The sequence below is a fragment of the Coregonus clupeaformis genome, chromosome 19, assembly GCF_020615455.1.
Source record: "Coregonus clupeaformis isolate EN_2021a chromosome 19, ASM2061545v1, whole genome shotgun sequence".
NCBI classification, from domain to species: domain Eukaryota; kingdom Metazoa; phylum Chordata; class Actinopteri; order Salmoniformes; family Salmonidae; genus Coregonus; species Coregonus clupeaformis.
The window spans coordinates 44,431,257-44,447,891 of record NC_059210.1 but is presented as its reverse complement, the minus strand read 5'-3'; the positions used below and the strand labels follow the sequence as shown (position 1 = coordinate 44,447,891).

At 42.5% G+C, this 16,635-nt stretch overlaps 1 protein-coding gene across 1 annotated transcript; it reads right to left on the bottom strand.

Moving 5' to 3' along the window:
- Nucleotides 1–21: 21 nt before the first annotated feature.
- gtf3c6 (general transcription factor IIIC, polypeptide 6, alpha) lies at nt 22–5,890 on the bottom strand. Its single transcript, XM_041837557.1, has 6 exons — nt 5,783–5,890; nt 1,709–1,789; nt 1,532–1,595; nt 898–942; nt 676–786; nt 22–276 (listed from the first exon to the last, which is right to left on the bottom strand). The coding sequence occupies exons 1-6, from the start codon at nt 5,873–5,875 to the stop codon at nt 134–136; spliced, it is 537 nt and encodes a 178-aa protein (XP_041693491.1). The 5' UTR covers nt 5,876–5,890; the 3' UTR covers nt 22–133.
- Nucleotides 5,891–16,635: the final 10,745 nt, after the last annotated feature.

The window sequence follows — 16,635 nt, the reverse complement described above, 5'->3', positions numbered from 1 at the left end:
AAATCAAGCACAACACATGGCTAGAAAGCATAATTTATTTCAACAACATACGCAGTACAAAAACATAAATCCAATACAAATCAAAGGTAAATCCTAATTAATGGAGTTGCTGCCAGTGTCCTGCCTGACCTCTCTACCCGGTCTTGTGCCCCATCGTGTGTGCTCCCCCTTCCCCTGCTGGCTTGGAGGTCCTCTTTGGGTTCTGGATGAAGTGAGAGAGTGAGTCGAGTCTGGCTGGGGACATTCCGTCACTCAGTGGCCGAAACTGAAAGTCTCCTGCAACAGCAACAAACAACACAAACAGCCACATTCAAGCATCTTCATGTTGCATAAAAAAACAGAGCTAAATTCAAGCATCTCAATGTTTGACTTTGGGTACAAAGGCACTGTATTGTGCAGTAAAATGTGCATTGAATAGAGTCACTAGAAGCAAAGGTCCAACCCCACCACATTTAATTATAATAATCAATAATTATGCCATTTAGCAGAAGCTTTTATCCAAACCGACTTACAGTCATGCATGCATACATTTTTACGTATGGGTGCTCCCAGGAAACAAACCCACTATACAGTCGTTGCAAGCGCCATGCTTTACCAACTGAGCTACAGAGGACCACAGTATTGATCCAAAATAGAGAGCACAGCACAATAGTCAGTGTGTGTGTGAGTGTGTACCTGAGCTGTTGTCTCCTTCCTTTTTCTCAGCAAGGAAGGTTCTCTGCATCATCAGTCTCTTAACTGTGTGGCACTTATAGCTCAGCTCTGGACTGGCTTCAGGGTCTGCCCCTAAACAAACAAACACACACACACGTGAGAGAGAGAGAGAGGAGAGAGAACGTAACACAGAGTGAAGATTAGTTCACCTCTATAAAACTCTCCACTCGTCAATAAACTCACCACTCGACTGTCCCTCCTCGAAGAGCACACAGGTGCCCAGAGCATCTTTCAGGAGAGATGGGGGAGAGAAGAGAGAGACAGAGAGGGGAGAGTTAAACAGATACTCAGTCTGTAACTCAGTATCACAACAAAAGGGCACTAATAAGAACACTACTCCTAAACATGTAGAACTACATTAATTTCCTGGAAAATGGATAACACAAATTCATAACAAATGTTGTATTAAAAACAGACCCCTAGCCCATCTTCCCTAGATACTCCTGTAGCAATACGGCAACTCTTCCACCTAGTCTATCAGTAGGAAAGATGCAACAAGTGACATGTTGAGTTGTTTTTATTCATCCAGTCCCTTCAGATCTAAAGTGTGCATAGGGAGCAGGGGCAAGGGGTCAATTAGGAATTCTGCAAATATGTTGTTGTTATAGGTCCCGTGTAGCTCAGTTGGTAGAGCATGGCGCTTGCAATGCCAGGGTTGTGGGTTCGATTCCCACAGGGGGCCAGTATAAAAAAATAATAAAATACATGTATGCACTAACTGTAAGTCGCTCTGGATAAGAGCGTCTGCTAAATGACTAAAATGTAAAATGTTGTAAGGTGTAAGCAAATAGAATCCACCAATAATTAATACACTTACCGTCATACTCTCCTGCAAACACGTACCTTCCCACCTGCATCATTGGCTGCTCACTGTCAATGTCCTTCAATACAACAAATCAGACAATCAACAGGAGAGGAGGAACATACAGGTTTCATTCAATGTTTTCTTTGCAACCTACTGTAGCGTGCGAGAAAGTGAAGCCAGATCACTCACCAGAATCTTGCAGGTGCCCTGACACTTGGTCAAAAAATCTGAGTTAATTATACCAGAGAGCTCAACCACAACCAACTGCTCCTAAAAAGACAGAGGAGGGAGAAAGAGAACAAGAGATGCAAAAAAATTGAAGAAATTCTCTTCAGTCATTTTTCCATGGTAGAGGGTCTTTCTGATCACAACAAACACTGCAACATTAGATGGCAAACAACACTAGATAGCCAACACATTTTATGGTAGACAGTCTTACCAGAGGTCTCTAGACAACTGTAGGGGCCATTTGTACACTACAGGTGCATCCCAATACTCTCTCTCCTTTCTCCCAAAGTGTGCACTTGTTAATTTGCCTTCACTGATATGAAAGGAAATGACTGGTATAAGAAATATGGTGAAAACTCCCTCTAGCCTAGTTCGACCAATCCAATGCTTTTAGATTTGAGGGAAGTCTTCTCCTTCGGTGGGGTTTAACGGCAGTTGGCATCCAGTTCCCTGTCACCTGCCCTGTCTGGAATTGCGGGGAGTAACAGCGTAGCCTACGTTGTTACCATGACAAAGACCAAAGCCGGTGGGAGTACCGTTGAGGATAGTGGTGTGTCTCTATCACAGGTGAAGGATCTTTTAAATGAACAAAAATAGTTTTACAAGCAGTTGTTAAAAACAACAAGAAAATAGTCAACTAATAAAATAATGGACGACCTGACCAGAGAGGTCCAGGACCTGAAGAACAGTTTGCAGTTCTCCCAGGGTCAGCTCGATGAGTTTGAAAAGGGAAAAGGGCAAGATGACAATAATCTGTAAGTCATTGAGAGAGGACATTAGTTCTGTAAGTGAATCCATGATAACAATGATGGAGAAATCAGATTATCTCGAGGGACAATCAAGGCGGAACAATATTGTTGTAGACGGAATTGCAGAATCTCCACGAGACCTGGACGAAGTTTGAGGATAAAGTGAAGGAAATGATCTTGGAGAAACTGAAGATGGACCACAGGAAGATTCAGTTGGAGCGCGGACACAGGACTGGGAAACCCACCACCGGCCCAGGTGACAGGCCCAGGCCGATAGTCGTCAGGTTTCTGAGGTTCAAGGACAAGGTAGCGGTTCTGGAAAGAACCAAGAACTTGAGGGGAACATACAGTGCATTCGGAAAGTATACAGACACTTTGACGTTTTCCACATTTTGTTACGTTACAGCCTTATTCTAAAATGGATTTTAAAAATAGCTCAGGTCCATCCTGTTTCCATTGATCATCCGTGAGATGTTTCTACAACTTGATTGGAGTCCACCTGTGGTAAATTCAATTGATTGGACATGATTTGGAAAGGCACACACCTGTTTACATAAGGTCCCACAGTTGACAGTGCATGTCAGAGCAAAAACCAAGCAATGAGGTCGAAGGAATTGTCCGTAGAGCTCCGAGACAGGATTGTGACGAGGCACAGATCTGGGGAAGGGTACCAAAACATTTCTGCAGCATTGAAGGTCCCCAAGAACACAGCGGCCTCCATCATTCTTAAATGGAAGTTTGGAACCACCAAGACACTTCCTAGAGCTGGCCGCCCGGCCAAACTAAGCAATCGGGGGAGAAGAGCCTTGGTCAGGGAGGTGACCAAGAACCCAATGGTAACTCTGAAAGAGCTCCAGAGTTCCTCTGTAGAGATGGGAGAACCTTCCAGAAGGACAACCATCTCTGCAGCATTTCACCAATCAGGCCTTTATGGTAGAGTGGCCAGACAGAAGCCACTCCTCAGTAAAAGGCACATGACTGCCCGCTTGGAGTTTGCCAAAAGACACCTAAAGGACTCAGATCATGAGAAACACAATTCTGTGGTCTGATGAAACCAAGATTGAACTCTTTGGCCTGAATACCAAGCGTCACATCTGGAGGAAACCTGGCACCATCCCTACGGTGAAGAATGGTGGTGGCAGCATCATGCTGTGGGGATATTTTTCAGCGGCAGGGACTGGGAGACTAGTCAGGATCGAGGGAAAGATGAACGGAGCCAAGTACAGAGAGATCCTTGATGAAAACCTGCTCCAGAGCGCTCAGGACCTGACTGGGGCGAAGGTTCACCTTCCAACAGGACAACGACCCTAAACACACAGCCAAGACAACGCAGGAGTGGCTTCGGGACAAGTCTCTAAATGTCCTTGAGTGGCCCAGCAAGAGCCGGGACTTGAACTCGATCGAACATCTCTGGAGAGACCTGAAAAGAGCTGTGCAGCGACGCTCCCCATCCAACCTGACAGAGCTTGAGAGGATCTGCAGAGAAGAATAGGAGAAACTCCCCAAATACAGGTGTGCCAAGCTTGTAGCGTCATACCCAAGAAGGCTGTAATCGCTGCTAAAGGTGCTTCAACAAAGTACTGAGTAAAGGGTCTGAATACTTATGTAAATGTATTATTAAAGTTTTTTTTATTTGTAATAATTTAGCGAAAATGTCTAAAAAACGTTTTTTGCTTTGCCATTATGGGGTATTGGGTGTAGATTGATGAGGGGGGAAAACAATTTAATCAATTTTAGAATAAGGCTGTAAAGTAACAAAATGTGAAGAAAGTCAAGGGGTCTGAATACTTTCTGAATGCACTGTACATCTTCCTAATTGAGGACTATCCTGAAGCTGTGCGCCAGAAGACAAAATAACTGATCCCGGCCATGAAAGCTGCCAGAGAGCATGGGGACATTGCTTACATCTGATATGACAGGCTCATAGTCCACCCTTTGTTATTTTCCATATTACGTATATATATGAGAAGCTACCCAGAAAAGGGCTGAAAATAGCCCATATTAATATATGTAGCCTTAGAAATAAGGTTCATGAAATCAATAACTTGCTATCAGATAACATCAGTATAAAGCAACACCTCACGCCTCTCCCCTATTTGACACAGATCTTAACCTAAATTGCGTGACACAGTGCCGACTCCCTCTGGGCGGAAGTAACACAAACAACTAAATCACAAGTCCACTACGGGTTACCTTCACTGATTCAACTATACCTAATCCTTTCCCACCCACAACTAGATCCGGCAGAGAGCAAGGATCCACTCTCTCCAAAAATGTTGCTTCTACTGGACCAGATTCTTCTTTATCATGTCCATCAATGCAAGGCTCGGACTCCGAGCTCTTCACCACACCACCCACCTCACTTCATTTGCCCTAATTAATTTCACCTCCAGAACTCGGTATGGTGTACGGCTCACTCTGTTTGTACTTGACAACAATCTTCTTCGACACACCATCTTCTTCTTTTTCGCCATCTTCAGATTCAAATTCAACCTCTGCTTCTCATTCTTTTTTTCCTTTCATTCCTCCTCCGAAATCCAATTAAATGACTCCTTGTGAAAATACTCTACTTTTTCGAATAGAAATCTATTTCTTGCCTCCTTGAGGGACGACATCTACCAAAAAGCCGCATTCCCTTTCATGAATCCCTGTTCAGCCTGACAGCCTCATTTGGAACACGCAGGCAGAGGGAGAGGCAGCGTGCAAGAAAAACATTAAACATGTGTGGGAAGTAGTGAACGAGTGTACACTTCAGGAGGTAGGATAGATTATTGAGAGGCACCCTTGGGGATATTGGCCCTCCTGTAGCTCAGTTGGTAGAGCATGGCGCTTGCAACGGATGGGTTGTGGGTTCGTTTCCCACGGGGGGCCAGTATGACAAATGTATGCACTCACTAATTGTAAGTCGCTCTGGATAAGAGCGTCTGCTAAACGACTAAAATATAAATTGGATCACAAAAAAATAAAATAAATAGGGACGCCGGAAAGTGTTAGCTCACAGGTTGAAGGAGAGCATATGGTTCTTACCTTCTCACTAGATCAGCATGTAATACAACTCTCTGCACATTTGTTCGGTAAATCAAATGTATTGCTCATTTTTATTGTATATTCTGAAATAAATGGGAACTTCACCCAACCAAAGATATACGTCTGGAATGCCAATTGTATTTGGTCGCTTCACAAACTGCTCTCATTCTGTGCCAGTGGCGTTTCATAGGGAATCACCACTACAACCAGAGACGAATAAGCAAAGTCACTATCTGTTGCGACTACTCTTTGGTCTTACCTCCTCCTCCCATTCGTCTTCCATTTTCACGATTCTTGATAAGAAACTGCCTGGAATAGTAAATAAAGACCCACACCGCTGTGAAGCGGGCATTAATAACTAAGTACTTCCGGGTCACGGAGTTTTGGACTCCTTCAGAATACATGTCCCTTCCTGTATAGTTTGTAAATGAGTAATTTATTTATCATACAAATAATAATTAAAAGTATTTCTATAAGATAAGTCATTTTTTGTATTTTAATTTTTTGCCTTAAATGGTTAACAATGTTTTTTGTGTGTGTACTCCTATCATTTATTTCACCGCTCAAAATTATCTGTACTTGTGTCGCAGTACAAGGGGGGTGCATTCAACTCAAATCCACAAAGTTTACATCCAGTGGAGCTTCGCTGCTCATTTGACAGCCCTTACAGAGTGGCCCATCAACTTAAATCCAATAGCGTTTTCATTTTGGACATACATATTGCACCTTACAAAATTATCTGTACGTTGTGTAGCAGTAAAAGGAGGGGCCATTCTACTCAGGAGCACTTCTAGTATCGAAATCCACAGAGTTTACACACAGAGGAGCGTCACTGTTCATTTGGCGGCCCTTATAGTGGCCTATCAGTTTAAATCCAATAGTTTTTCCATATTGGACATACATATTGCACTGTAAACAATTTTCTGTACGTTGTGTCGCTGTAAAAGGATGGGCCATTCTACTCAGGAGCACTTCAGCTTTCCAAATCCACTGAGTTTACACCCCCAGCAATGTCGCTGCTCATTTTGCGGCCACATTTCATACACAATTTTCTGTACATGACATTTATATTGGCAAACAATTTGAGCTTCTACTTCTAAAAATCCACCTGTCCAGAAATAAGTATCTCACTGTTGCCGCTTGCTACAGACCCCCCTCAACCCCCAGCTGTGCCCTGGACACCATATGTGAATTGATTGCCCCCCATCTATCCTCAGAGTTCGTACTGCTTGGTGACCTAAACTGGGATATGCTTAACACCCCGGCCGTCCTACAATCTAAACTAGATGCCCTCAATCTCACACAAATTATAAAGGAACCTACCAGGTACAACCCTAAATCCGTAAACATGGGCACCCTCATAGATATCATCCTGACTAATTTACCCTCTAAATACACCTCCGCTGTCTTCAAACAGGATCTCAGCGATCACTGCCTCATTGCCTGCGTCCGCAATGGGTCCGCGGTCAAACGATCACCCCTCATCACTGTCATACGCTCCCTAAAACACTTTAGCGAGCAGGCCTTTCTAATTGACCTGGCCCGGGTATCCTGGATGGATATTGACCTCATTCCGTCAGTAGAGGATGCCTGGTTGTTCTTTAAAAGTGCTTTCCTCTCCATATTAAATAAGTATGCCACGTTCAACAAATTCAGAACTAAGAACAGATATAGCCCCTGGTTCACCCCAGACTTGACTGCCCTTGACCAGCACAAAAACATCCTGTGGCGTACTGCATTAGCATCGAACAGCCCCCGCGATATGCAACTTTTAAGGGAAGTTAGGAACCAATATACACAATCAGTTAGGAAAGCAAAGGCTAGCTTTTTCAAACAGAAATTTGCATCCTGTAGCACTAACTCCAAAAAGTTTTGGGACACTGTAGAGTCCATGGAGAATAAGAGCACCTCCTCCCAGCTCCCCACTGCACTGAGGCTAGGAAACACTGTCACCACCGATAAATCTACGATAATCGAGAATTTCAACAAGCATTTTGCTACGGCTGGCCATGCTTTCCACCTGGAAACCCCTACCTTGGCCAACAGCTCTGCAACCTCCGCTGCAACTTGCCCATGCCCCCCCGCTTCTCCTTCACCCAAATTCAGACAGCTGATGTTCTGAAAGAGCTGCAAAATCTGGACCCTTTCTTTTTAAAATTAGCCGCCAAAATTGTCGCAACCCCTATTACTAGCCTGTTCAACCTCTCTTTCGTCGTCTGAGATCCCCAGAGATTGGAAAGCTGCCGCGGTCATCCCCCTCTTCAAAGGGTGTGACACTCTAGATTAAAACAGTTACAGACCTATATCCATCCTGCCCTGCCTTTCGAAAGTATTTGAAAGCCAAGTTAACAAACAGATCACTGACCATTTCGAATCCCACCGTACCTTCTCCGCTATGCAATCTGGTTTCCGAGCTGCTCATGGGTGCACCTCAGCCACGCTCAAGGTCCTAAACGATATTATAACCGCGATTGATAAAAGACAGTACTGTGCAGCCGTCTTCATCGACCTGGCCATGGCTTTCGACTCTGTCAATCACTGCATTCTTATTGGCAGACTAAATAGCCTTGGTTTCACAAATGACTGCCTCGCCTGGTTCACCAACTACTTCTCAGATAGAGTTCAATGTGTCAAATCGGAGGGCCTGTTGTCTGGACCTCTGGCAGTCTCTATGAGAGTTCTCGGGCCGACTCTATTCTCTGTGTATATCAATGATGTCGCTCTTGCTTGCTGCTGGTGACTCTCAGATCCAACTCTACGCAGACGACAACATTTTGTATACATCTGGCCCTTCATTGGACACTGTGTTAACAAACCTCCAAATGAGCTTCAATGCCATACAACACTCCTTCCGTAGCCTCCAACTGCTCTTAAACGCTAGTAAAACTAAATGCATGTTCTTCAATCGAATGCTGCTTGCACCCGCCCGCCCAACTAGAATCACTACTCTCGGCGGGTCTGACTTAGACTATGTGGACAACTACAAATACCTAGGTGTCTGGTTAGACCGTAAACTCTCCTCCCAGACTCACATTAAGCATCTCCAATCCAAAGTTAAATCTAGAATCAGCTTCCTATTTCGCAACAAAGCCTCCTTCACTCATGCTGCCAAACATGCCCTCGTAAAACTGACTATCCTACCGATCCTTGACTTCGGCGATGTCATTTACAAAATAGCCTCCAACACTCTACTCAGCAAATTGGATGTAGTCTATCACAGTGCCATCCGTTTTGTCACCAAAGCCCCATATACTACCCACCATTGTGACCTGTACGCTTTCGTTGGCTGGCCCTCACTACATATTCGTCGCCAAACCCAATGGCTCCAGGTCATCTATAAATCACTGCTAGGCAAATCCCCGCCTTATCTTAGTTCATTGGTCACCATAGCAACACCCATCCGTAGTATGCGCTCCAGCAGGTATATCTCACTGGTCATCCCCAAGGCCAACACCTCCTTTGACCACCATTCCTTCCAGTTCTCTGCTGCCAATGACTGGAACGACTGCAAAAATCTCTGAAGCTGGAGACTCTTATCTCCCTCACTAACTTTAAGCATCAGTTGTCAGAGCACCTTACCGATCACTGCACCTGTACACAGCCCATCTGTAATTAGCCCACCCAACTACCTCATCCCCATATTGTTATTTATTTTGCTAATTTGCACCCCAGTATCTCTATTTACACATAATCTTCTGCATATCTATCACTCCTGTGTTAATACTAAATTGTAATTATTTTGCACTATGGCCTATTTATTGCCTTACCTCCATAACTTACTACATTTGCACACACTGTATATAGATTTTCTATTGTGTTATTGACTGTACGTTTTGTTTATCCCATATGTAACTCTGTGTTGTTGTTGTTTTTATCGCACTGCTTTACTTTATCTTGGCCAGGTCGCAGTTGTAAATGAGAACTTGTTCTCAACTGGCTTACCTGGTTAAATAAAAATAAAAAATACATTTAAAAAATGACTCACCTTTTTATGGGTGTTTCCCAGCAGTTTGTGATTTGTAAGTATTTTGTATCAGCGGTGGCTTCATGTTCAAGCCCCGTTCTACCACACCTGATTCTACTAATCAGCTTAGAACTGGGCTTGAACAAAGGCATGCACACCCTGTGGGTCCTTGAGAGCAGGTTGGACCAGCCTTGATTAAAAAGTATTACACTGAACAAAAATATAAATCCAACATGCAACAATTTCAAAGATTTTACTGAGTTACAGTTCATATAAGGAAATCAGTCAATTGAAATAAATTCATTAGGCCTTAATCTATGGATTTCACATGACTGGCAATACAGATATGCATCTGTTGTACACAGATACTTTTTTTTTTAAAGTAGGGGCGTGGATCAGAAAACCAGTTAGTATCTGGTATGACCACCATTTGCCTTGTGCAGCGCGACACATCTCCTTCGTATAGAGTTGATCAGGCTGTTAATTGTGGCCTGTGGAATGTTGTCCCACTCCTCTTCAATGGCTGTGCGAAGTTGCTGGATATTGGCGGGAACTGGAACATGCTATCGTACACGTCGATCCAGAGCATCCCTAACATGCTCAATTGGCGTCATGTCTGGTGAGTATGCAGGCCATGGAAGAACTGGGACATTTTCAGCTTCCAGGAATTGTGTACATATCCTTGCGACATGGGGCCATGCATTATCATGCTGAAACATGAGGTGACGGCAGCAGATAAATGTCACGACAATTGGCCTCAGGATCTCGTCACAGTATCTCTGTGCATTCAAAATGCCATCGATAAAATGCAATCGTGTTCTTTGTCTGTAGCTTATGCCTGCCCATACCATAACCCCACCGCCACCAACCAAACCGCTCGCCCACACGACGCCATACACGCTGTCTGCCATCTGCCAGGTACAGTTGAAACTGTGATACATCCGTGAAAAGCACACTTCTCCAGCGTGCCAGTGGCCATCGAAGGTGAGCATTAGCCCACTGAAGTCGGTTACGACGCAGAACTGCAGTCAAGTCATGACCCTGGTGAGGACGACAAGCACACAGATGAGCTTCCCTGAGACGGTTTCTGACAGTTTGTGCAGAAATTCTTAGGTTGTGGAAATCCCCAGTTTCATCAGCTGTCCGGCTGGCGTGGTTACACGTGGTCTGTGGCCAAATTCTCTAAAACAATGTTGGAGGCGGCTATGGTAGAGAAATTAACATTAAATTATCTGGCAAATTCTGCAGTCAGCATGCCAATTGCACGCTCCCTCAAACCATGAGACATCTGTGGCATTGTGTTGTGTGACAAAACTACACCTGTGTAATGATCATGCTGTTTAATCAGCTTCTTGATATGCCACACCTGTCAGATGGATGGATTATCTTGACAAAGGATACAGTGCTCACTAACAGGGATGTAAACAAATTTGTGCACAACATGAGAGAAATAAGCTTTTTGTGCATATGGAATTTTTTTGGGATCTTTTATTTCAGCTCATGAAACATGGGACCAGCACTTTACATGTTGCGTTTATATTTGTGTTCAGTGTAGTTTAACTACCACCAAGCTACGGAAATTTGTAATTACATTACTATTTGAATTACATGTAGTTCACTACTCCCCAACACTGACATCTAGGCTATGTTTGAACATCACAGTACAGTACGGCACAGTTTAGTACAGTAGAGCACAGTAGAACAAAGAAGAGTACAGTACAATATGGTACGGTATGGTACGGTACAGGACAGTAGAGTTTTATTCAGTAGAGTACATTACAGTACAGTATGGTACAGTACAGTAGAGTTTAATTCATTAGAGTAGAGTACAGTAGAGTACAGTAAAGTACAGTAGAGTAGAGTACAGTACAGTATAATTCAGTAGAGTAGAGTACAGTAGTGTACAGTACAGTAGAGTACACTACAGTACAGTAGAGTTTAATTCAGTAGAGTACAGTACAGTAGAGTACAGTATAGTTTAATTCAGTAGAGTAGAGTACAGTACAGTTTAGATCAGTAAAGTTGAGTACATTAGAGTAAATTAAGGTTCAAAACAGTACACTTTACTGTACTCTAGTGTGCTCTACTGTGCTGTATGTACTGTGCTGTCCAAACTTGTGAAACATAGATGTCTATGATTGTGGGCTGGGTGGTAGCCTAGCGGCCCAGTAACCAAAAGGTAAGCCGCTCTGCATAAGAGCGTCTGCTAAATGACTAAAATGTAAAATGTAATTGGTTCAGATTTGGTCCGAACCAGACCAAATCTGAACCAATTACAGATGTCTATGTTTGGGCTATGTTTGAATGTCTATATTTGGCCTGTCCGGACATCTGTAGATGTCTATGATTGGTTCAGATTTGGTCTATGTCCGTGGACGTTGAAATCAAGGCCGGTCCAGACCGCACCAAAAAAAGACGGAAGACCAAAGAAAGACGTCCAGAAGACGTCAAATGCTTAGTGGTAGCTGGTTACAGGAGACACTAGTCTCTCCTGAAATTATCTTTAGTCTGGCTAAGGAAGAAATAGTAATGAATGTTGTTGAGGAGTAGTTATTATTTATGTGTGGGGTTAAAACAATAAGTGTTATTACCCCTGTTCACTGGAAAAGTTGATTGGTGGTCCCATAGACCATTCACTCTTCATAGACAAACAACTGGCTACATGAGACACTGGTTGCTCCTGATGGACCCTGCCAAAAACCAAGGAGATTATCTTTAGCCTGACCGGGAAAGAAATAGTAAATTGTTGTTGGGGAGTACTCAGATATCTGTACAAGAGTGTGGTTAAAAAACAAGTATTATTACCCCTGTTCACTGGACAAGGGTTCTTCTTTACTGAAGTTATAAGGATCCATTGACTCTTCATGGACCCACAGCTGGGTATTGGAGACACTGGTCTCTCCTCTTTCTCACCAGCGACAATCTTTTTCGAGAAAGTGTCCACCTCGTCTCTCTCCGCAGAGAGGCTCATTTTAGAGGTTGTTACTCCCTTCTCAGGAGCAGACAAATACTGTCCTCTGACCTAGATCAGCCCTGTGAACAGACACACCCACCCACACCCACACAGAGAGAGCGAGAGAGAGAGAGTTGATGACTTTTTACAAATCCAATGAGTTTTCCACGTTAATGCAGTGACCAAGATTAGTAGAATTTAAATGAATGAGGTGGTCCTTTCTGCAAATGCTGCCTTGTTTAATAAACTTAGCTGGTTACAGTTAGCAAGCAGGACCAATAGTTGAATAGACATCAAGTAGGCTACTACTTTAGTCTCCCCTTTCCCCCAACTGCTCTATTCTTCTCCTTCAATAACTTTCTATTTTCTTGTAGCAAGAAACAGAAACAGGCTATAATGCTCACCATGTTTTTTTCTCACTGAGATGGGTTCCTCAGTATGAGAATGTTTCTGTAGGCTGTAGCTTCTTTGTATTGGTTTCTCAAAGGAGAGAAGGAAGGAAGGGAGGGCAAGCGAGGGCAGGAACAGTATATGGGAATTTGATAGCTAGATTAGCTACAGTTGCTTGGTTGGTTGTTGTTCTGCCTTTCCCCTCTCAAACAGGAAGACATTCACGATAGATGCATGTGCAACCTTGTGGAACAGCCTGTTTTAAAACCTGGAACAAAATGGATTAAAGGTGGATTAACAAAATCGAATCAAATAAACTTGTATTTGTCACATGCGCCGAATACAACAAGTTTAGACCTTACAGTGAAATGCTTACTTACAAGCCCTTAACCAACAACGCAGTTTTAAGAAAAATAAGTGTTAAGTAAAAAACGCAAATAGTCCAGGTAGCCATTTGATTAGCTGTTGAGGAGTCTTATGGCTTGAGGGTAGAAGCTGTTAAGAAGCCCTTTGGACCTAAACTTGGCGCTATGACTAGGGTGGAGTCTTTGACAATTTTTAGGGCCTTCCTCTGACCGCCTGGTATAGAGGTCCGGGAGTAGATACGTACGGTTGGTGGACAACGTGAGAGACAATGGCGGAACCGTCAGAATATTTTCAAGCCTTCATGTATCTGGAGAACAGTTGACCCAGCTCAGTGGAGTGTCGGCCATCTTGCGTTTCCCCATTGCTGATCTATCGGATCTATAAATGACACACTGCAACAGAGAAAATAGACCCGGGGGCACTCTTAGTCTGCAGAACACAGCGCAAAGTTGCAAGTAGAAATAGAGTGCATAGATTCAATCTGTTGTGGAACAGAACACTGTCATGTCTATGCATTCTATTTCTATGTCGATGCAATGTTGTATAGAAAGTCAACCTCTTTTACGCCAAGCCTGTAGTCTCAACCTGTCCATCATTGCTTTATCATCATACTCACAGAATTTGACATGCTTGTGCTTTTGGGTTTAAAGTATGGAGAAAAAATATATATGCGCTCACTAACTGTAAGTCGCTCTGGATAAGAGCGTCTGCTATATGACTAAAACGTAAATGTAAATGTCCTGGATGGCAGGACGCTTGGCCCCAGTGATGTACTGGGCCGTACGCACTACCCTCTGTACAAGTGACCCAGTGTGGAGTACAAACAAACAGAGAGCCTCCACTGTGATCCAACAGTTGTACATAAGATGAGGAAGGAAATATCCTTGCTGATACATTTAGAAACTTTAGCCTACAGGGAGGAGGAGTCTATATTATCCACATGACCATCAGATAATGTTTTGTCTGTGCAGTTCCCTGTAACATTTTCTCTCCACCAGAGAGCACTGTTGTTTAGTGAATGGTGAGGTATGTTGCCCTGCTCCTCAGTCTGTGAATCTTACTGCCAATATACCTTTTTACTTTCCCCCTCTCTCTTTTTCAATTGAGCTCTTTCTCGCCTTCTCTTTTTTTTTTCTCTCTCTCTCTCTCTCTCTCTCTCTCTCTCTCTCTCTCTGTCTGTTTGTCTCTCTCTCTCTCCCTCTCTCTCCCTGTTCTCTCTCTCTCTCTCACTGTGCACCATCTTTGCTGGACCTGAGTGGGGTTGCCATGTCGACCAGACAGGATGTTACCATAGCAATGGCTCATTTAGGTAGGATACCATTGGATACCATGGGTTGGAGAGAAGAGAGGGGTGTTGGATGAGTCTCCCTTCCCAATTTACTCCCCCCTCTCCTCCCCCTGCTGTACCCAAAGACATATAAATGTTATATCGGGTCTGGGGAAGGTGGGGGTTGGAGGTTTGGGTTTATCGGAAGAGGCTGGGGGTGTTGGGGGTCTTGTTATGCCCAGGGGGCAGGATGGGCAGGGAGTGTACCAGTGGTCACTGGCCCATTAACAGGAACAGGGTAAATCTTGCCTGGGGGGCAAAGGGAGGGGCGAATGGCACCAGGCCAGGTGTATGTGTGTGTGTGTATAATGTTGGGTTGGTTGCACTGATGGTTGTTTTATTGATCGAGTATGCACACGTGTGTTTAGCTTCTGACCGTCCACTAGATTGTCTCTGTGTGAATATATAATGGCTGCGTCTGACTCAGTCAAAAGATTAAAGACACGCGCATATTCCCCTGAGAGATCTCTCCATGCGCTGCGCCTGACATAAGATCGTAGATAAACACAATGGTACATTCTGTTTTATTTTTAATTCCTATTATTTTTAATTCCTCTGTAAATTTGATGAATTTATTTTTTTATAATGTAACAGTAGAGTTTAATAAGACCAGAATGCGTTAATATACATTACATTACAGAGTGTAATCTAGCTAAACGTTGATCATAATATAATGTAGGCCTACAGAAATACACCGTCATTTACATTCAAAAGTTGATGAAAATAAATGTAAATTTACAACACATTTTCAGATGGAGAGAAAGAAAATAATAATATATTGTTCGGAGTTTTTCAAATGGTGAACTCATAAACCGTTGCCGCATATTTGGGATGCTCTTTTGGGTTTCTTTTGATGCACTTTTTGCTATGCATAATCATCAGATTTATTCAGCATATTGAATTTATATCAAGAACAACAACAGAAACAACATCAACTAATACATGTGATAATAGACCAATAAAAAGCATTTAACTATCCATTAATTTTAGGTTAATTCTGGAAATGCTATGGGTCATTTTGCCTTATAGCCTTTCACCGGATATCAATGAGATTGTGTTGCATGTTATGTTGCATGCTGATATAAGCAACAACAGTGGTGCAGAGGACAATTCCAATATTTGTATCCCAGTACAACATGCCTTTACATTCTGGGACAGAAAAGGTTAGGCTACAGCAGTTTTTATTGAATAATTTAAATTGGTTTGCAATGAGTAAGTTATAGCCTACTTTGCGTTTTCGTTTAATTAAAAAATAAAAATAGAACATTCATAGCAAAGCGTCTTGAAACACACACACACACACACACACAGGAGGTCATTATGTTGAATAATACATAATGTGTGGAATGGATATAATATAGCAAGCTGAAACGTGGTTAAGAACCAAGCAAAACAAGTATTTTCTTTGTGTTGTATTATTATTTATTTTTTCAATTTTCGATAATTCTGGAGTACATACCGAATATAGAAGCAAAGGTGGTGTAATTTTCTTGAGAATTTTCTATGCATGCCCCTTATCGTAACATCGTTTCACATAGTAAGTAAGCTTACTTTAATATTGTAATGCATTATTTCACAATAACCATCTCTATGTTTTATGCACGATATACAGAGGCTTAGGAAGAGATGCACTGGAAGTGAAAAAGTTTTTACACAGATAATACACATTTCTCTAAAATATAATCATTACAAATCAGTACAAATTCAAATGTTCATGAATCCTGTATTGTAATTGCGTATACTATCAGATATGTAATTACAGCATGTGATTTATGAAAATAATAATAATTAAATAATTATATATTATATTAATGGTATTAGGCTGTATTATATAATATAGTATCCTATATTATATTAGTCTGTATTATTATGAACTATTATAATAAGCCTGTCATAATAATAATTCAGATTCTGTTAAACAATTATTTATTTAAGTTTTTAAGGGTGGAAACAAATAAACATTTGAATGATACAATCACGGTGCGTTTATGGAATATTGTCGTGAAGACGCAGGGTTATTGTACGTTGAGTCTGTTGGGCCTCGAGAGACCGACAGATTGTGAAATCCACAATTGAATTATCATGACAATAGACCGGAGGAAAGAGAGAGAG

What these genes read in the sequence shown, in the direction of transcription:
- gtf3c6 (XM_041837557.1), bottom strand. Translation starts at nt 5,875, where the DNA reads ATGCCCGCTTCACAGCGGTGTGGGTCTTTATTTACTATTCCAGGCAGT. An exon ending in AAGACGAATGGGAGGAGGAG is followed by an intron (nt 1,790 to 5,782) that starts GTAAGACCAAAG and finishes CTGTCTTTTTAG; the next exon opens with GAGCAGTTGGTTGTGGTTGA. An exon ending in AGGGCACCTGCAAGATTCTG is followed by an intron (nt 1,596 to 1,708) that starts GTGAGTGATCTG and finishes GTTGTATTGAAG; the next exon opens with GACATTGACAGTGAGCAGCC.